The sequence below is a fragment of the Rhea americana genome, unplaced genomic scaffold, assembly GCF_003343005.1.
Source record: "Rhea americana isolate MKP2758 unplaced genomic scaffold, rheAme1 scaffold_257, whole genome shotgun sequence".
In the NCBI taxonomy this organism is placed as follows: Eukaryota; Metazoa; Chordata; class Aves; order Rheiformes; family Rheidae; genus Rhea; species Rhea americana.
The window spans coordinates 317,592-338,619 of record NW_028186376.1 but is presented as its reverse complement, the minus strand read 5'-3'; the positions used below and the strand labels follow the sequence as shown (position 1 = coordinate 338,619).

Genomic DNA, 21,028 nt, shown 5'->3' with positions numbered 1-21,028 from the left:
GGAGGAGCTGGCACTGCATGCAGGTACCAATACTCCCCTGGAGTAGGGATGAGTAAGAGCATCTTGACATTCTGCTCGGCTTCAGGAGGCTGCTTGGCTCCCTGGAAAAGGTGGCGTAGACATAATTAGCTGTGGCTAATGCTAACATYGTCTCTGCTAACCTGGTTTGGCACCTAGCCTGAACTGAGCAGCACAAGCCTCCCTGCCCTGCCCCATTTCAGGGACTTGCGGCAGGCACAGCCAAAATTGTACAAGGTTCATCCCTTTTCTAACATTGCTGCATCCCCCTTCTAATGCCTTCTGAACCTGCTGATCAGACTCATAGCAGAAGAGATGGAATAGGTTCCTGCAAAGCTTGTGAAAACCTGTGATTTAATGTAGGCGAGACACCCAAAGCGCTGCCCCTGGGAGTGGGGCATGGGATTGTACAAAACCCTTGTGCCACCTTTACATCAGGTACGAGTGTCATTGGCTTCTGCACCCTCCCCACTGCACTGCAGGAGCAGAGGGAGGGAGCTGCCTACGGGCAGAAATTGCAGACAGCAGTCCCACGAGTCTGGGGGAGCTGAGGCCAGGGGTTTCTGGCTGCAATCTCCCCATCTTCATGCGATCTGCCTCCATTTTAGGATATAAACAGCATCACATGGTGCAYTCATATGACTCAGTTCTCCTAGATTTGGAATCAAAAATTATTTTTATTAGTGTTAAATTTYTGTTTTTAAAGAATCAAAAGAAGGAACCATAAAACCAATGGTCCTGACCCCCAATGTCAAAYACAAGAGAAGCCAGGAGAGCAACACTGGAGCAAGCCAGAACGCAGAAAAATCCCCTGGCTCTGGCACGAAGCTTGGAAAGGTCTTCCAGCTCGCTCCAACTCCTGCAGTAAGAGGGTCACGTCATCGCTATCCTGTTGCAGACAAGAACCACATGCCAGCACCCAGAGCAAGCACCGTAGGCACTGCCTGACGCTCGCGGGAGGCATCGATTCAGCTCCTGACACAGCAAGGTGAAAACAGCTTCTTCAAGGTCAGCCAGTCGGGTGTCTCAAACTGCGTTGCTTATGCTGCTGGGGACAGGGGTATTGGTGGCTGCTCCATCCAGAGCACTCGCTCCCAGCTGGGGGAAGCTGTTGTACAGCTGGCTGTGTTCAAGGAGAGGGAGACCACAGTGCTCTCTTTGCCTTGCATTTGCAGTTAACGCTGTTGCTGTCAGGGCAACAGAGAAGAGCGCAGTCTTTAAAACTAGAACACTGATTTACCCCAATTTCATCCCCTCCTCAGCACACCAGACTACTCAGCCTCCAGCATCAGCATCTCTTCTTTCCTAGAGCCTCAGCTGTGAGTCACCTTGGGCCAGGAGAGGGAGGGAAAGGCCATGCTGCAGCAAGCACCTGTGGCCACGTGGGAAGCAGCCATCTCCCTTTACCAYTGTGTTTCCAAGGAAGCAGGATGAAGAACATTTCTTACAGTAGAGCAGCTTGTGATAGCAGCCAAAGCAGGTTTGCAGTCATAACAGCTGAAGCGCTGCCTAGCTTGGCATCCTGCACAGAAAATTTCTACATTTCTCACGAAGTGAAAAGTGCAAGCACAGTGCCTTTCTGGTAAAATTTGAGAGTCCTCTATCACCCCCTCAAGGCAGGCTRATTCTTTAGTAAGCTCTCCAGGAAGCTTTGGAAGTGCATCTGCCCTCATGAGCTGCAGCAGAAATGACCTCTCACAGCTTAATCAGATCTCCTCAAACCATTGCCCTACTCCCCTGTGCTCTGCCCTATATGTTCGTGTCCTCCCTGAGCCACTAACAGGTCTTAATGGCCCTAACCAATCTCACCTGTAACCACCATCCAAACCTTCTGCCTAGGGGCTCCATTTAAGCTCAGCCCTAGGCCCTTGTTCCCTCTCTGGGCTATAGTGTAGGAGTACTGGTCTCCAATCCCATCTTAGGCTCCCTCCTGTATTCATCTCACACTTATGTGTAAGTACCTTGTGCCTGGTTGGGGCCCTTAGAGATATGTTGTAACTTGTCTTCAGTCCTGTCTCAGGGAAGGATCCTGTACCTATGCTGTAGTCTTATCTCTAGTCCTGTTTTGGCCTTGTATAGACCTTGGACCTTTTGTAGCCTTACTTACCATCCCATCGTTTGCTGCATCTCCTGCTATTCCTGACTGAGCCCCCTGCATGGACCCTGGGTCTGGTTTACCCCCTCACCCTGTCAGGGTATCCTGAGGTTATCACCCTGTTCTCAGCTCCCAGAGCAGGCCTTGTTGGATGGTGCCTGGTAGTAGTAGTAGCACTGCCTCCACTGTCTTCCCTGCTCATGGTGCCACCCTGCTCATGCACAATCTCTTCAGCCTCTGTTTTCCAGTAGCTGTTTCTCCATCCGTATCTGCAGGTATCTACAGTGCCTGTTCATATGTTCTTATCCAGAAGAGGCTTTTCTGACATCTCTCCCCATGTCAAAAATACATTGTATTTATGGTATTGTTAATTTTTATTCATAGTTTACATAATCACTAATACTTCATTAGCTCTGTAATCATCATATTTACTTACCAGCATTTTAGCTCTATAGGCTATTATGATTATCATAATTAATAAAACTGTATATGCAAATGCAATTAACTATGCAGCAGGCTGCACTGAGAGGTGCAGAATAGTATTTCCCTTCAGCTATTTCCTTTACAAAGCTTTCCCAAATATCTCCCTGAAYCATGTTGGCAATGATGGTGGGGCTGCTTCCCACTCCTTGTATAACTGTCCAGTTAGCCAGTATGTTCACTTTTAGTATGAGTAAGATTACATGTGTAACAGATCTTTTCCAATTCTATTATGCAGGTACATCTTAAAACATTGTTTTGTTGTTAGAAAACCTGTTATCATTGCCAATGTAGCACAGGTATACGAATAGCTCATTATTGAAAAAAATAATGTTTAAATAATGGCTTGATCTTGCCCAAAGTCTTCAGCTAGCTTCCCCTGCTTTTGCCCTTCTGCCTCTCCATGCAGGCTGGGTGTTGCATCCTTGAGATGGGAGAGCTGAACAGTGAGGAGGAGGGGGCAATGGGGCAAGAACTAGCAGGGGGATTATTTGTATTGTCAGTAGCTATGCTTCGGTATAGGCTTTTACTATTGTTTTTCCKTCTTATTTTTTGGGCATTGCTGGGTTTAATGATTAAGTGTTGCATATTGGGCAGATATAAGTATCCTCTAATACTTACCCATACTGTTTCCTTTCAATATTACTTCTGTTCATGACTTGCTCATGATATTTCATTATTCATTATAACCTCTCAGGCCTTCACATTACCCACAATTAATTCTCTCTCATTCAAGCACTGATAGTACTTTGTTTCCCCTGTTTCAAAGCTTCCTGTCGCTTTCCTTTCTTCTATGATTTCCTGTCCCCTCACCCCCAAGTTCCTTCTCCATTTACACACTGGCTTAGGAGACTGTTACTGAATTCAGCAAAATTTGTCACTAGGTCTAGCTGTGTCTCCTCAAATTATTGTCACTTGGAGGATTATCCTGTAAATCAATAAAAMCACCAAGGTCATTAGGTTATTATCATTTTACAGCATTTTTGCAAAGCTTTAACTGTGATTCCCCAGCCTGGATGGATCTAGATCTTAAAAGCCATAATTCTCAATGCTCCCTTGAGAACTGTAACAATTTTTATTTTAAGATCCTAAGTTGTTGTTATGTTAAGTAGTTAGACCAAATTGAATGAGACAGCAGCAAGCTGCAGGTTAGATATCTAATCATGAGAAGAAAAAAAAAGGGTAGGAATTACTGTTTACTCCAGTTAAACATACCAAAATAAGGAAAATAAAGCTCCAAATGGGCAAAATCTGACCACTAAGGCCTATACAGTTACTTTAATACAAAACTTTTGGTCTAGTTAGCAATGGTAATGCCATGTTTAATGGCCTACAGATAATTGTTCCCCTTTTGTTTTGATCATCTGCAAATCCTAGGTTAATACTCACAAATCCAGCAAGGATTCTGCAAACTGTCCTATGACTCAAGACAGCAGCTATTCAACTGAGTCAGCTGATCTCCTTGCTTATTAAACTGTCTCTTAGCATTGTTTTCAGTCTTCCTGTGTGTTTTAACATGCATTACATATATTTTATTTCCACCGTCTTTCTGAGCTTGTATAATAAATCCCTGGTTTTCTTCATTCTTCGCCATATCCTTTCCGTCCCCTTTCTCCAACCATACCTCCAGTATTTTATTCTGTTATGAACATTGTCAGTGTCCTTAAAGAGCTGTAATGGGTCCTGTTTAGATAGTTTGTGTCTTTGAATGATTCTGTGATAAGCTGTACTTCTGCTATTTGGGGTGACCCTTTTATCCAAGTATTTGCTGTTGTATTCCATTAATAACTGTATAGAGCTTGTTCATATCATTGCGTCAGTGAAGCACACATTTAGTTTATTACTAGGTTCCTAGTAAGGACATCCATATCCATTTCTGTTCTCCTTCACAACTGGTTTTTGTTCTCAGCAGTGATGCATACCTTGTTCACCTTGATATTTCTGCAAAATCTCACCATAAAAATCCAATGAGAGTCCATCCTCCATCATCCAATCACTTCCTAAAATAAGGGGATATTCACTGTTATGTTCAAAGCCCACTGCCCTGTTATGAAATTCACAATATAATATTTAGAGGCTTTTCTTCCTTCTTCTTAAGAAGCTACCTTCATGTCTCATGTGCATTCCTTAAGAAAACTTTTAAACATCCTGACTGATGCTCCTGTGTCCAGGAGGATGCTATGTTTCTCTTCTCCAGTTTACATAAAAACTCAGGGTTGTCCCCCAGGATCCCATGTATTTGCCACACAGGCACCCATTTGTGTGGGTAACACCAGGCCAAAGTACATCTCCTTATGGGTGATTTTCATGCCCTAGGGGGTGGAGGTGCTGGAGGTGCACTCACTGTGGAGCATGGGATGCATTTGAGCAGGGAGTTCCCATAACTAATCCACTGTGCCTCACCAGCAGTGTGTTGTTGGTATGTAGCATTATATGTAATATCTGAGCAATTCCACGCTCGTTCATAAAATGTTCTCCTTTTTCTCCTGGCATATGGCCTGATGTTGATGCTGCCAGCACCTTTTTTTCCTTACCTGTTGGGCAATCTGACCTAAAACACTTACTAAGGAGGTCATACACTGATCCCTTAGTGCCCAGCACACTMCTTGAGTAAAAGCTGATGTAGCACAAGCTCTAAGCAGCTTACCTATTTCATTTTCATTTAATCCAAAGTTTGAAGCCATTTCTACAAGTGCCACACTCCAACCCACAGTCAAGCTTTCGTTTGTGGCCCAAAACCTGTAGCTCACAGTCTACCCTGGCATCATTTCTGTTATTGTAACAGCAGCTGCAGTTTGCTCTGCTGTTCTTCTCACCCCAGCATGGTGGTCCTAATACTTACTGTATATGCTTTTCCTCTTTCCTTACCCTTTCATACACATCATCCAAATAATCATCTTCCTATGACAGCTCCCAATCTAATTCTCCATCACTTCCTGCAGCTACAGTAGCTAATTTTAACTTCTGCATCCTAATCTGCTTTTGTGAGTGTCTAATTTTAGTTTCCCATTTCCTACAATCAGATCCCTTTGGAGGTCCCCCCTTGCTCTAGGTTGAACACTGCAGTAGACATTAATCTCTCTACTGGCTTCTGTAGGGTTTTTTTCTTTCTTTTTTCTGAATTCACCTGAATCTATTCCARCTGGCTCTCCTTACTATGTTTCTGAGCCACTAGATGGTACTCTTCTAAAGACAAATTTGTTTCACATTTCTTAAATTTCCTTTAAGAGATGGGGTAGCTAGACATTTCTGGGAAGTGCACACTGATAGAGCAAGGGGTATCAGACACAAACTGCATGAGAGAATTCCAGTTAAATATAAGCAAAGGGGGGGGGGAGGGAAAAAAAAAGGCTCTGGGAGTGGCCAAACACTGGAATGGGGGCTTAGGAATCTGCATCTTTGGAGATACTGGAAATTCAGCTGGATGSGACCCTGAGCAACCAGCTCCACTGGGCCCTGTTTTGAGCAGGATGTTGGACTGGAGACCACCAGAAGTCCTTTCCCAGCTACACCCTTCTGCAATGCAGTGAAAAGGAGACCTGGAAATGGGGATGAGAATAAAGAGTGCTAGGAGAAATAAGGAGTTCCYGAAGCAGGGAGAGGAGACAACCTCACACTTCTTACAAAGACACTTCTAGCAAAAGGCTTGGGAACCCAGAGCAAAGTGAAGGCTCCTTGGAAGAGCGACAAAGTGGCTTGACCTGGGAGCTACCTCATTGCTACGGACTTGCCTAGTGATCTGGGCTCTTGGCTGGACCCCCGTCCCTGTCAGCGGGCCCACTCTGCCTGGGTGCTGGGGGACTGCGTCTCATTGGTGAGGCCACTGCCCTGCCGTCAGCCCGACTGCCCTCGGGGTGGCAGCTGCTGCTGCTCCCCAGCACTTTATCACCAAGAATTAGTGTTGCAAGCTCWGGGCGCAGGGGGGGCGAGAGGGAAACCGCAGCACCTTTGAGGGCAAGCGCTTGTTCACACGCAGTGCAGTGTGTTTCCTGTGGGATTACTGCTGGGAGTCCTTTGACTGTGAAACCATCTGTCCAGGTGTCTCTATCCTGGCCCCTCAGGCAAAGAAAACTTTCTCGCAGAGGAAGGCTGAGTCCTTCCACGTGCAATCACTGCGTGTGGTGCTTGTCCTGGCCCAGGTCTCCTGCGCCACCCTGCTGCAAGATGCCAGGGGCTGGCCAGGAGGCCTCCAGCACAGCRAGCTGAGCTGCACCAGGAGGCTGAGCCCTGTGGCAGGCCAAGAGGAAGGAGGAAGGGTGGGCCGGATGTGGCGCCTCATTTCAAAGCTGAAGCGTGGCCTGGGCAGGGAACAGGGACTTTGAGCAGCCTTCCAGCCCCTTCTGTGCCACCCCACAATCCCCCCTCCTCCCCAGCTCAGCTGATGCCAGAGCCCCGCAGGGTAAGTGCACAGCTATCCAGTGTCGAGGGCTCGTATGGCATGGCGTGGCCGAGGGGCACAGGGCTTGGGCCCCATGCTGCCCCAGGCCGTGCTCCTCCCTGGGGCTTGGGCCGCATGGGACAAGGAGTCAGGCAGGTGGGTCGCTGGGGGCTTGGAGAGGGTTGCAATTACAGGGCCAGCCTCTGCCCCATCAGGTTAGAAGCCCCCAGGCTGACCATTAAGGCCCCCCATTTTTTTCTGGTGCTTCCTTCCCTCCCGTGTTGGGCAGGAAGGTGCTGGGCAAGAAAACCTGCTAAACATGCTAACCTGGAACCTGCAAAACATGCTAACCTGGGGGTAAACCCTTGAGATGATAGAGGATACACACACCCCCTGCCTGTTTCTTCTAGCAGATGAAATCTTTGGGGGGTATAACCCAAATGGCAGAAGCAGTGCCACTTGMAAGCCCAGCACACCATCCCCTCCTGGTACAACAGGGAAGATGCATGGTGCCCGTGTGCTTGCTGTGTTTCCCCTTCGGTTACTCCCTCTTTTCAATTCTTGCCCCAGCTGTTACTGTGCYTCCTTGAATCCCCCTGTGTGGGCACACCTGGTTGTGTGGAAGCAGTGCAAGGAGATTGTCTGCAAAATATAAAGCAATTTGTTGGCTAACAAGCAGCCAAGAAAGCTAGGACTTGATGAGCTCCTAGGCTAAGTATTAGTCTGCTCACCACTTTGCAAGGCACCTGCAGAGTCCTTGCTGGCCGGACAGTCACCAGTCCAGAGCGGGCTGTTGGATTGATCTCCATGGCTCGCAGGAATGACCCTCAGTGTTGTTCTGTGGCAATGGTGACACTGACTTACTACCCCCCCGCCCCATTAGGATTTTATGTCTTTTGGTGTTCTTCTTGAATCTTTGCGCTAGAGACCCTTGTCTCAACAACCCTCCCYGCACCTCTAACTTCACCTGCCTTGTAACTCCTGCTGTGAACAAAGTTTACACCCACACCCCTCACCTGGCACCACTTGCCACTGTAAAGGCCATTAACTGACTTCAATTTTAAATTATRCTTTTCTTTAAAAGGCAGCTGTGCAGAACAAGAGCTGTATTTCCTGGCGCTGTGGTGAGTCTCGCAGGGATCAGCAGGAGGAGAGTCTCATGCTGCCAAGCTGGCGGCCCTAGGGGAGTAGGGGCAGCAGTYGCCTGCTATGGGCAGTAGTTACTGCAGCAGGCTGAGGCACGTGCTCACCTTGCGAGAGGCTTTTAGGGCTGAATGCTAGGTAGGAAATGGGGCTGAGGTTCAGGACTAGTGTAAGGATTGTCCCTAAGCAGGATTTCTTGCCTGCCAGCTTGGGAATAGACTGGTCCAGAAAGATGCCGTGCCCCTGCTTGCAAGCCCTGGCATGACAGCAGGGGACATGCAGCTCAGCTGCTGCTTGCCCCATAYGGAGTAGGCTCAGGTAAGGAGGAGAGCACTAGCCAGACTGTCAGTGCATGCTGTAGCACACTTCCAGCAGATAGGACCTCGGTGTCAGTTTGTTACAAAGCTCAGCCAAGCTTTGCTCAACCATAGGAGAGCCAGGAAATTTCCCTTTTGCTTGGCAAATGAGTGCAGACGTGCATCCCTCCAGCCACGTGATTTGTGCTGAGGTCCTCCACTGAGTTATGGTAGCTCAGCAAAAAGACATGGTCTTAACAAGGCATCTTTCCCTGTGTAACCTTCCCTGGAAGAGAGAAAACATTTGTGGTCAGTCTTGCCCAAACTGTCACACTTAGCCAATGCCCGRCCTGTGGAGTTCCTATCTAAAAGGTGGCAAAATGCAACCTGCCAACAAGGCTTGATGTGGGGAGGTGCGGAAGAGCTTGATCTTTGTGCTCTGCCATCTGAACTGCATGCAAGCAAGCACCAACACCTATGTTACTGTAATCTCACCAAGTACTGCTGTGCACAAGACTGTGAGCCCTAAATACCGTACTTGTTGGCCTTTGTGTTGTGTTTGTGTGTTCCCAGGGATGTCCTGTAATGACAGTAGAGAAAATGCATTCTTCTTTGATATTTTCAGGTGACTTTTTTCATATCCTGTGATGGCAGGAGAAAACTATGCAATAGATGTCCTCTTAAAAGCACTGCAAGATCTTGCACCTGAGGATTTTCTACAGTTTAAGAATAAATTATCATACATTTCTTACAAAGAAAGATGGAATATCCCCAAGAATATGCTGGAAAAAGGCAGCAATGCTTACACGCTTGTCAACTGCATGAAAGAGCACTATGGAGAAGATGTTGCACTGGAGATAGCAATTGGTGTGTTTGAAGAGATGAACCAGAGAGACCTAGCTAATAAAATCCAAGATGAGAAAGTCAAAGGTAGGAAGGTAGACTAAATCTTAATTGTCTTGGTCTCTTTTCCCTTGAATGATCCTGGAGATAGGTGGAAATCAATTTAAAAAAAAAAAAAAAAAAGAAAGAAAGAAAGTATATTCCAGCTCCCAGAGGAGCCTGGAAACATGAATATGTCCCACTGTGATCGTGTTAGCATGAAAGGCTAGTAGTGATGTATCCTCTTGCTCTTCTCATTTATGCACTGCCAGGCTTCCTATTTTCTCTAGAGATTTCCCTTGCTGAATGGGAGGCCTGCAGCCCAACTGGCAGGGCAAGGACCATGGTGTTACGAGTGGAAGTGCTTCAGATGGAGGCTATGGTCTGTCTGCCTGCCTGCCACTAAGCAATGGCCCCATATGGGAGAGCAAGGCACACGCTCTGCCTCCATGATTGGAGGCACTGAGCACGGAGTGTACAAAGCAGACCTGGGAAGAAAGCTTTCTGTACATCTCTCAATGCTTAATATCCCTCTCAAGCTTCCCAGCTGCTATACTTCCATCTTTATAATTAGTTCACAGCTTTSATACCTCCCATGGTTGTCCCACCAGTTAAACCTGGAAGGCCTATATGGTCAACAGTTATGCTGCATGCACTTTGTATCTTGCTGTTGTCTCTGGGCAAGTCCAGCCGGTGTTGTACATGGCCCAYATTGTAATGCTGAGGTCTGACAAGCCCCTTCCACTATTTCTCATCCTGCCAGCTTCAGCTGCTGTGACCYGCCTCCTCTTTTAACTAGGGAAGGAAGCAGCTATGGTTTGGAGCCAAGATAGGCTGTCTGCTGCAACAGTCCTGAGTGAATTGCAGGTCTGCCCCTCATCCCTGGTTTCTGTATATGGTGGGGAAAATCCCCRCACTTGGGCACATGGGTTGTCTTCTGTGCTGCAGCTGGGAGAAAGGTCCCCACACAGGAACTGAGCTTGCCCAGGGAGAGAGGGATTCCCACCAGCTGTGAAGCGACTATGGGCAGGCCCTTGCCACCCTTGTCCCTACCCTGGCAGAGGGTTCTGGGATGTTAGATAGAGGGTCAATTTCGAGGTACACTGAGGTGCTGGAAACTCCCCTGCCCTTGGTTAGGTGCTACTGCCATGACTTACAGGAGTCTCAAGGGACCTGTAAGTCATTGCTGGGCTGAACCACTTTGCAGGTATAGCCAGCCAGGAGCAAAGGTCTCCCAAATCCACCTAGATACTGAACTAGCTACCCTTCCAGGCTTTGTGTTGCAGTGAAATGAAGGTGCAAGGCTAGGGCTATGCTGGATTCACTGGACATGAAAAGGGCACAGACCAGAAGTGTCATCCTCCCATGTCCCCACTGCAATCACTGGGGAGAAACAGGTCCTACCGAGGTGGGATGCAAGTCTAAGTTGGACTGAACCATCCTGGGCTCTGCCTCTCTGCCCTCCCAGCTGTGTACCTGCACCCAGACTTGCTGATACTTGCTGGAAGCAGGATCTGGCAGCTCAGCAGTAGCGTTGCCCACCTCAGGGCAATGCCACACAGTATAAAGAAGCCCTTTGTCTCATCATAGCYTTGAAGGTCTTGAATTAGCCAGAGCTTTCCAGATCTTTTTTTCCTCCTGGTGAGGATTAGGTACATCTCCACAGGGCCAACGATGTGCCATGACTGACTCTGCCCTGCACTATGTATRTCTTGTGTTTGCTAACTATCCAGGGATGTCGGATTTTCTCCYGGTGTAGCAGCACAGAGTCTTGTTTGGCAACATTTTACACCTGGAGGCAGAAGCCTAAGGACAGTGCCTTTGCTCCCAGGAACAGGAGCAGAGGACGATAAWTACCATGGGCGCCCCCAGACAATTGCATTTGCTCTGACCAGTTTTAGGCAGAGGACTCAGCAAGAAGGTGATGGACCAGGGATTAACAGCAGGCAGGAGATATGAGAAGGTAGCTAGAACAGCTGAAGGGTGAAAAATTTCCCCAGAGTCYCYTCCGGATTCACCATTAGGTGGYACTTCTGAGGCTGCAGGGCAGGGCRTCCTCCATGTCCCTGGGGTGAACGAAGAGGCCTGAGGATTGGACAGTGCCTAAATTGGGTGTTGATGGATCAGTGGGAGGTGGGGCCTAGGAGAGGTGTAGGACTTCTTAGCTGACCATAGGCCCCATGAATTTCTGTAGGAACCATCCTTCTCGATTGCCCTAGTCTTTAGCTCTGTGAGACAAAAGAAAGCTCTGAGCCCTTCAGGAAACTGCTGATGCTGAGCCTCCCCTTCTCCAGGGGACTGTGCCRCACTCCTATGATAATACTCGTTCGGTTCTTGGTTCAGTTCAGGTATGGGCCATTTACAGAGAAACAAAAACAGGATACAGTTAAGCAGTTATTGCAGCCATGAGACCAGGGTTCACAGACCTCTGCCTACCAGGAAGACACAAGGGACACCTTGGGGATGATGCTGGCAGAGTCTGAAAGAAGGTGGACTTGATCGGTAACATGGAGGACRGAGGTTCCTAAGGAGCGGCTCTGTCCTTAGTGACAGTCCCACTCTGCCCGTCAAAGGGCTAGAAAAGGATATTTCCTCAGGTTGGCTCCACACAAGCCCTTGTTCAGGTTTTAGGAGTTCTCTTTAACAATAGTATGAAACAGATGTCATGTAGCACTAGAGTGCTGTAAGAGCAGTTCTACTGATGAAGAGCTGCTAAGAAATCTAGCTTTATTTGGAACTGACTTTGCTTCTTGTTGGTTTAGAGTACAAACAGAAATACAGAGCGCACGTGATAAGAGAGTTCCTTCAGTATAAAGAAGTAAATGCTTGTCTTGGTGAGAATCTGACTGTAAGTAGCCGCTACATCAACCTGACAATCGTTACAAAGCCTCATACTGAAAGGGAAGGAGAACAGGAAGCCATCCGTGTAAGCCAGAGACATGCGGACACTGACAACAAACAAGCTAACACTGCTGTTAGTGTGGCTCAGCTGTTTCAACCTACAGAAGAAGGACAAGTGCCACGGACAACTGTGCTGGTGGGAGCTGCAGGAATGGGAAAGACAATGACAATGAGGAAGATTATGGTAGAATGGGCAGAAGGAGTCCTTTATAGACAGTTTGACTATGTTTTCTACCTCAATTGTAAAGAAATCAACCCTACTAAAGAAGTGAGTGCAGCAGACTTGATTTCAAAATGCTGTCCCCATAGAAGTACACCAATTGGAAAGATTCTGGATAGCGAAAAAAAGGTCCTGTTCCTTATTGATGGGCTGGACTACCTGAGATTTTCTTTGCTTCAGCCAGTAGATGACCTGAGCTCTGACCCCAGGGAAAAGAAGCCATTAGAAACCATTCTGATTWGTTTATTCAAGAAAATTATTCTCCCTGAATCCTCCTTGCTTATCACTACAAGGCCAATAGCCCTTCAGAATCTGGGGCAGTGCTTAGAGGGCGAGTGTTATGCAGAAATATTGGGCTTCTCAGAAGCTGCAAGGAAGCAGTATTTCCACAGGTTTTTTGACACTGATAATAAAGCAGATACAGCCTTCAGGTTTGTCAAAGGAAACAAAATACTCTTCACCATGTGCCTTGTCCCCATCATGAGTTGGACTGTCTGCACTGTGCTGGAACAAGAACTTCACAAGAACAAAAATCTTATGGCAAGCTCTAAAACAACCACAAGAATGTATGTGTTTTACCTTTCCAGATTACTGAAGTGCAGAGCAGGTGATAGCAAACAGGACCTGCAGCAGTTCCTGCGCAAACTTTGCTGCTTGGCTGCTGATGGGATGTGGATGCACAAGGTGCTGTTTGAGGAAAAGGAAATCAAGAAGCGTGGCTTAGATCAGCCAGACCTTCTCTCCCTCTTCCTCAATGAGAACATTTTAAAGAAAGGCACAGACCATGGGAATGTCTACAGCTTCATTCACCTGCACCTCCAGGAGTTCTTCGCAGCAATGTTTTATGTCCTAGAGGATGAGAAGGAGACAGTAGACAACTCAGGGAYTCAGGTGAAGCACATAAAAATGTTACTTGAAAACTATAGCGAATCTAGAAGGGATTTAATGTTAACAGTAAGTTTCTTGTTTGGTCTGGTAAATGGAAAATCCATAGAATACATGGACCAAAGAATRGGGTGTAGACTTTCACCAAAATTTAAAGAAGCTATGCTAAGATCAATTCAGACAAGGCCTAGAGGAATTTCACCTCTAGGTGAAGGGACAACGAACGTTAAGGATTTGGCTGTTTTCCACTGTTTGTTTGAGATTTATGAAGAAGACTTTGTGAAGCGTGCCTTGAATTGTTTCACTGGGATAGACTTGCATGACATCAGGCTGACACAATATGATCAAATGGCTCTTTCATTCTGTATCAAGCAGTGGAATGGACTGGACTCGGTGGCCTTCAAAGGCTGTGCCTTCAAACAGCAAGGTTACAAGGAAGAGTTAGTCGCAGGCTGCGCACCAGGGTTATATTGGTAAGTGTGGCCCTCCCCTCTGTTTTAGTAGCTGAAAATGGAAATATTTACCATGCTAAAACTGTAATGAACTAGTGCTATGATGTGCATTCTCAACCATAAATGATATTTTAAAGGCATTTGCACTCCTAGCTCCCTTTCGTCCAAACCACTCTTTCCACTAGCAGTTACACTTGGATCCTCAGCAGAGGATTTTACTTAGGCTCCAGGAGAACTGTAGGAGAATGAGGGTTGTACAGGCTCCTTGGCCTGCTGCATCCAGGAGGATCAAAGGAGATATAGCATCTTCAGCTCAGCTTCCCAGGTGTTACAGTGCAGCCTCCCCTTGCTCAGGGCTAAAAGAGCCTGGTGCCCCGGGGCCRGGGCTGCCTCTTCTCTCCAAGCCCTTTGGTCCTGTCCATACTGCGCAGCAGGGCCAGGCATGACTAGTGCGGCTCCAGCAGCAGTGAGCCACACTCACAGGGAGACTCCGCTCTGTTCTCTGGTCTCACCCAAACCTAAAGTGTACTTAACTTTTAAGTATGCACTGAGGTTTGCTGTTATGTTGGAGAGTAAATTAACTCTAGCAGTAACRGTTCAATGAACACAGTCCCTCCTGTTATGTCTCCAAAGCTGGCAGCATTRACTATAAAACTGTGGTTGTCCCTCCAGAGGAGACACTCTGGGAGCTGGTAGTGAGCCCTGCTTTGGGATGCTTATGCACTGAAGTCTCTATTGGGGGACCTGCACAAACTCGTACTTGCTGGGTGGCAGATAAAGGCTGTCCACGTCTCCTCCCGCCACTCTGGCAGGGGGGCTGCAGCAGCTTCCTCCTGCCAGGTGAACCAGAGAGAATACTGGCCCCATGCTTTGCAGGGAGCAACGGCCGGTGGAGGAGCAGCAGTCCCCTATCTTCTTCCTCTGCCAGGCGCTGAGGAACACAAGCAGCAAAGTGAAGTCGCTCCGGTGAGACTGGTCCCTGGGGAGGGGTGGTGAAGCTGATCCCTCCATGCTGATTAGCCAAGCTAATCAGGCAGGTGGGGCAGGTGTGCGGACCCAGGCACGGGAGTGGGTTTAATGAGCTGGTTGTTTTCTGCTGCTCTCTTCGCAGGCTGCACTGGTGCGGCCTCGCAGAGGGCTGCTGCGAGGACCTCGCCAGGCTGCTGGCCACACAGCCCAGCCTGGACCAGCTGGAGCTGGGTGATAACCAGCTGGGCGACAGCTGTGTGCGGCTGCTCTGTGAAGGGCTGCGGCAGCCCACCTGCCGGCTGCGGGCCCTGCGGTGAGTGATATCAGGCTGTCCCTGGCCCCTCCTTGGGGACTTTTTCTCAGTGGCCCTTTGGCATCTCCTGCCGCTGAAGTTTCAGTTATTCAAAGGCCAGAAAGTTCAGGATGGAGCAGAACACTTGGGATGGATGAGGAAAAGTCCTTCCAGGGCATGATGATCCCTTTGTCCCCTTTTCTAGGGATGCACTGTCCCCTGCAGTTGTCAGCTTTTCCCCACACAGACGTGCCCAGGGCTAATAGCTTAAAGGCAGGAATTCCTGACAGTGGAGAATGTCACCCACAGAGGTGCAAGGTGGTCCTGTGGGTGGCATGGTGTTGTGCTTCTGCTCCTGTCCGTTGCTGGGTAGCCAGGAATGAGGCTGGCCAGTGGGACCTCAAGTTGGAAGAGACATGATGAGTCCTGAAGGTCTTCTCCATACATTTCTTCTGCAGGCTGTGGTACTTCCATCTCACCAGTGCCTGCTGTGAAGATCTTGCTGCTGTGCTCAGCACCAGCCAGCACCTGATGGAGTTGGATTTGTCCTATAATGATGAGCTGAGAGATGCTGGTGTACAACTGTTGTGTGAAGGGCTCCAGCATCCCACCTGCCAGCTGCAGATGCTGCGGTAAGGGCCACAGGGCTGGGCAGTGCCCATGAGACCAGCTGACCAGTGACCTATTACAGTGAAGATTGGGACCAAAAGAAAAAGAAAGAATTGAAATACTGAGGAATCTTATATTTTCCTCTGTGGATCCTCTAAAGAGAAAAATGCAACTCAGTCATCACATGTCCACAAGTTTGCATTTCCCACACTGACTGTGGATGGCAGTGCCCSATGTGGCCACGGCTTGTGCCATAGCAGGATCTTGGGGAAGATCTGTGCTTCTCAGCAGGGTGCTGGGAGCCAGCTTGGGAATGGGAACAGCAGGATTCAGGATTTCTAGAGCAACAGCCTGGCCTGTTCTGCCTGCCTTCCTGCAGAGCAGGAAGGTAACACTGCAGAAGTTGAGAGGGCTGCAAAAGGGTGTCTAGATCCAATGGAACAAGYAGGGCCTTGCATGACTAAAATGGTCAGCTCTGCCAGCCCAGCCCAGTTGCACTCTGAGGAGAAAGAGGAGACTCTGTAAATCTGGGGTTCCTCCAGAAGCACTCTGTCCTCTCTGCTCCAGAACTGGATGTGCCAGATAAAAGGCAGGGAAGGCAGCACTTGTGGCTGCTCTGGACAGGTGGGTGACCCCAACCATACTATTTCTCTCCCTGCACAGCCATTTCTGCATTTCTAAACAGCGCTGTGATCCCTTGCTCCCATCTTGATAATCTGCCACCAAAGCCCTGTTGCTGTTGTCTTTGCTTTGGTCACACAGATTGGGGAGCTGTCGTCTCACAGGCACGTGCTGTGGGGACTTGGCTGCTCTGCTCCTCATTAACCAGAGCCTGACCTGCCTGGATCTGAGTGATAATGAGCTTGGAGATGCTGGGGTGCAGCAACTCTGCCAGCTAYTGAAGCACCCCGCCTGCCGGTTGCAGACAGTGGGGTAAGAGATATGGGGCTCCCCTGTTCATTCTCTACTCTAGCCTTCCATGGGACCCCAAGGAAAAGCACTATTATTATTGCACCTACCTGGACTTTTCCATCTGTGCTGGACCAGAATTGTCTCAGCCTGGAACTAGCACTTGCACTTGCAACATTGGGCTTCATAGTCTGGGTGATTCTTACCAGGCACAGCCACATAGACCCACGAGCCACCTGGGCCCTGCCTGTCCAATGCCTTTTGCTTGGACAACAAGGAGACCCTGGACTTTCCTAGAGAACTCAAATACAGAATTGCACTCTCTAGACCTGTACACCCCAGAGCTAAAGAGTAACTAGAAACAAGAGCTCAAGGCCCCCATGACCTCATGCCCCAGCAAGAGCCAGGACAGAGACTGGCTTGGGTCAGAGTACTTCAGGTGGGCCCTGTGAGACTCCTGCCATGTACTAGCCCTGGCTCCCRTTCCCTGACTTGGCACTTGAAAAGACTGAAGCAGATAYGGTTCACGYGACCAGACACTGAGACAGGATGACCAAAGTGTCCCTCTCTTGCCTGTGGTGCCCTGGGTGCACCAGGGCTGATTTCAGGCCAACATGGTAAATCCCATGAGCTGCGGAGCTCTGAGCCCCTTCTATTCCCTGTCACTCTTTCCYCAGGAGCCCCAGGGCAGTGAATGCCATGGGCAGGGAGTGGGGATGGCATCAGGGCTATGGCCACACAGGCACCCTGGTGCTGGATGCTGTGGGGCAGGGACAGTGCATCATCATCTTTGTGTGTACCACGACCTGCAGTCTCAGGCAGCAGTCAGTATCTAGGGCAGTTTTACCAATTCTTCTCCTTTTCTTGTTCTATTTAAAGATTGAACACATCTGGATTCAGTGAAGAAACACAGCAGGAGCTGGCTGCACTCAAGRGAATAAAGCCCAGCCTGAAGATAGGGTATTTTTTTGAGCAAGAAAGTCTGCAGCCAAGGCCTATGGTCCAGCTGACCTCTCACCAGGSAGTCCTGTTGGGTAGAGGTGGAGGAAGGGTCAGGAAGATATTTCCCTCTTTTATGCATGGGCCTTTTTACAACAGGAACAATTACTAGCTTGCTAGTGGTAGAGATCTGATAAGTGTCCCTGAAGAAGGGGCACTGAAGAAGATGGGAGATGACCCTGGGATTTGAATCTGGTCATGCATGATGGGACCTGGAACGTGGTCCTGTGTGAATCTGCTGGGGGGTTGAGGCAGAGCAACTCTGTGCAGGGGATGAGGCCATGGGTGAGGAGGCAGATGAGTCTAGCAACTTTCTCTGATCAGTCTGCTGAGGCAGTGCAGAGTCCAGTGGGGAGAAAAGGGCTTTGGATCTAGCTCGCAAGGTTTATATACTTATGTATTTCATTCATTCACTGAGATTTTTGCATTTCTGATGGCTTCTGTCATTGTTTCTGATTCCACAGTTAGTACCAGGGACCTTTCTCTCTCCCTTTTGACCATGCACTTACCTGTGAGTATTTCTGTTAGTCTAGTAATGCCAAATAAAGGCCCTGGATTCTGCCCCAAAAATCCTGCAGTGCTGTGGTCCTTCTGTTCCTTCCTGCCATCACCCCAGGATGCTATACAGCACTCYCAATGCCTAGACCCTCCAGGGAGGTTTTCTGTGAGTCCAGCTCCTGTTCCATAATGCCCAAGGGAAGATCTGACTAAGCTGCAGAAAGATGAGACTCTCTGATTGTGGAGCCTTGCTTACTTGGGAAGGGGATGAAGGGCTGCTGGAGCTGGGTACACAGGGCAGCATGAGTGGAGGACCTGGGCACAGCTCCCAGGAGAGGAGCCAGTGGGAGCCATTGATAGAGGGAGTGGGGGAGTGGGATATGGCTAATGGAGGCATAGGCATCTAGGGCCAGTGGAAAGAGGGCAGCATGCAGCAACCACAATTAGTTTTTGGCTGSGACTGTTCTTTTCTCCCTTTCTTGCAGAGCCCAGACTGTAAATCAGCCATGCAATCTCCTCCATGCCAGGGCCATCGCTTCGGCATGGGAGCCCCGCTTGTGCGTGGAAACTCCCAAGGCAGCACTGAGGTGAGCCTGGCCTCAGGCTCCTGGGGCACTTGCAGGGGGTCCAGGCTCCTTGCAGGGGCCTGCAAGCAGATGGAGGTACTGCCCAGCTGCCTGCAGGTGTGTGCCCCACAGCGTGTGAGCCCCCGCAGCAGCTGTGCTTGCCTCCAGCAGCTGAACCAAGGCAGGAAGAAAGTGGTTTCCCCTTTGCGCTCCACCAGCCCCTGCAAGGAAGTGGCTGTGGCAGACCAAGTGACAGTGTGGGGCAGTGGGAGGTGCAGCYGCTGCACTCTTGCCCTAGCACCCATGTCTGCTGGACCCACTAAAAAGCCAGCATCTTGCCATGTGCTTCTGCTCAGCCAGCTGCATTTCAGACTAACATAATGATTTCTCAAGTCAGCCCTTTCCCGATCCTCATGCACTACTGGATGCTCCTCTTCCGCCTGAGCCCTTTCCCTAAGCACAGCAGCCTGGGAGACCTTGTCAAAGCTCTTCCTCACGTCTTTCTTCTTTATGTGCCCTTTTCACTGGAGCTTGAGCTGGCTTAGACAGGCTGCCGTCCTGAGATGTCAGCTCATTTCCTGAGCCTCGAGGCAGACTGTTCTTGTGATCAGCAGAGACTGTCCTTTGTGCTCTGCTGGCTGCATTGCACTGGGGTAGATGCTGAGAAGGTTAAATGTGACAATGACAAAGAAGAAGCTCTACCAGTGACTCCACCCACACAGAGCAGTGTAGCCCAGGGGCTCTCCCCAGTCCTTCCTTGAGCAGTCCCCTTGACCAGAAAGGTCAAGGGCACTGCTGCTGGTCTCCCGTGACCYTCAGTTTTGTCCTACATTGCTCTGGATTTGCTCCAGGCCTTTGGAATATCTTCAAAGATGAAGACTCCACAACCTTTATGGGCAACCTGTTCCAGTGCTCTGTCACTTTCACAGGAAAGAAGTTTTGCCTTCATCCCGGATGGAATTTTCTGTGTTTCAGTTTGTGCCTGTTGTTTTTATCCTGTTCCTGGGCACCACTGGAAAGAGTCTGCCCCACGCTCTTTACGCACTCCCTTCACATATTTATACTCATTGGTAAAGATTCTCCTCTCAGTCTTTTCCACACTGACCAGGCCCAGCTCTCTCAGCCTTTCCTCATATGACACATGCTCCCATCCCTTCAGTATCTTTGTAGCCCTACGCTGGACTCACTCCAGTAGCTCCACGTCTCTCTTGTACTGGGGAGCCCAGAACTGCACACAGCACTCCAGATGTGGCCTCCTCAGAGCTCAGGAGAGGGGCAGGATCACCTCCCTTGACCTGCTGCCAACAGTCTGCCTAATGCAGCCCATGATACTGTTGGCCTTCTTGGCCACAGGGACAYTTTGCTGGCTCATGGTCAACTTGCTGTCCACCAGGCTTCCCAGGTATTTATCTGCATGGCTGCTTTCCAGTAGATCAGCCCCCAGCCTCTCGTGGGGCATGGGGTTATTCCTCCCTAGGTGAGCAATTCTGTACTTCCCTTTATTCAGCTCCATGAGTTTTCCCCTGCCCATCTCCCCAGATTGTTGAGCTCCCTCAGAATGGTGACACAACCCTAAGGGGTATCAGCCAGTAACTCTCAGTTTTGGATCATCAGCAGACTTGCTGTGGGTGCACTCTGTCCTTTCATCCATGTCACTGAGTAAAAAGATGAACAATAGTCAACCCAGTATGGACCCCTGGGAGACACTGCTAGCTACAGGCCTTCAGTTAGACTCTGTGTCACTCATCACAACCCTTTGAGCTCTTCCAGATAGCCAGTTTTCAAGCCACCTCATTGTCTGCTCATATAACTCACTCTTCCTCAGCTTGCCCATGAGGATGTTATAGGAGATAATGTCCAAAACCTTACTCAAGTCAAGAAAGACAACTTCCACTGCTCCCCTCATCTACCAGCCAGGCATCCCATCATAGAAGGTCTCATGTTGGTTAGGCATGGCTTCCCCCCTTTCGTCATCCATGCTGACTACTCTGGATCACCTTCTTAGCCTTCACAGGCTTGGCAATGGCTTTGCAGGAATCAAAGTGAGGCTGCCCAGCCTGTATTTCCCTGCACCCTCCTTCTTACCCTCTTTGAAAACTGGAGTCACACTGACTTTCTTCCAGGCCTCAGGCACCTCTCCTGATCTCCAGCACCTTCCAAAGAGGATTGAGAGTGGCTTAGCAATGAAATTGGCCAGCTCAGCATTCCTGAGCACATCCTATCRGTCATGTGGACTTGTGTACGTCCAGTTTGCTTCAGTGATCCCTAAGCACATCCTCCTCCGCCAAGAGAAAGTCTTCCTTTCTCCAGGTTTTCTCCCTGCTCTCCAGGGCCTGGGATTTGGGGAGGGCCTGTCTTCAAAGGAAAGACTGCAGCAAAGTGGGCATTCAGGATCTCTGCCTTTCCTGTATCCTTTGTCACCAGGGCCTCTGCCCT

The 21,028-nt window shown here is 49.1% G+C and overlaps 1 protein-coding gene across 1 annotated transcript; it reads left to right on the top strand.

The window, feature by feature from the left end:
- Positions 1 to 6,905: 6,905 nt before the first annotated feature.
- Positions 6,906 to 18,098, top strand: LOC146594530 (NACHT, LRR and PYD domains-containing protein 3-like). Its single transcript, XM_085307323.1, has 8 exons — positions 6,906 to 6,992; positions 9,036 to 9,340; positions 12,055 to 13,771; positions 14,627 to 14,716; positions 14,862 to 15,032; positions 15,470 to 15,643; positions 16,383 to 16,553; positions 17,409 to 18,098. Exons 2-8 carry the CDS (start codon positions 9,058 to 9,060, stop codon positions 17,638 to 17,640), a joined length of 2,838 nt encoding a protein of 945 aa, XP_085163449.1. The 5' UTR covers positions 6,906 to 6,992; positions 9,036 to 9,057; the 3' UTR covers positions 17,641 to 18,098.
- Positions 18,099 to 21,028: the final 2,930 nt, after the last annotated feature.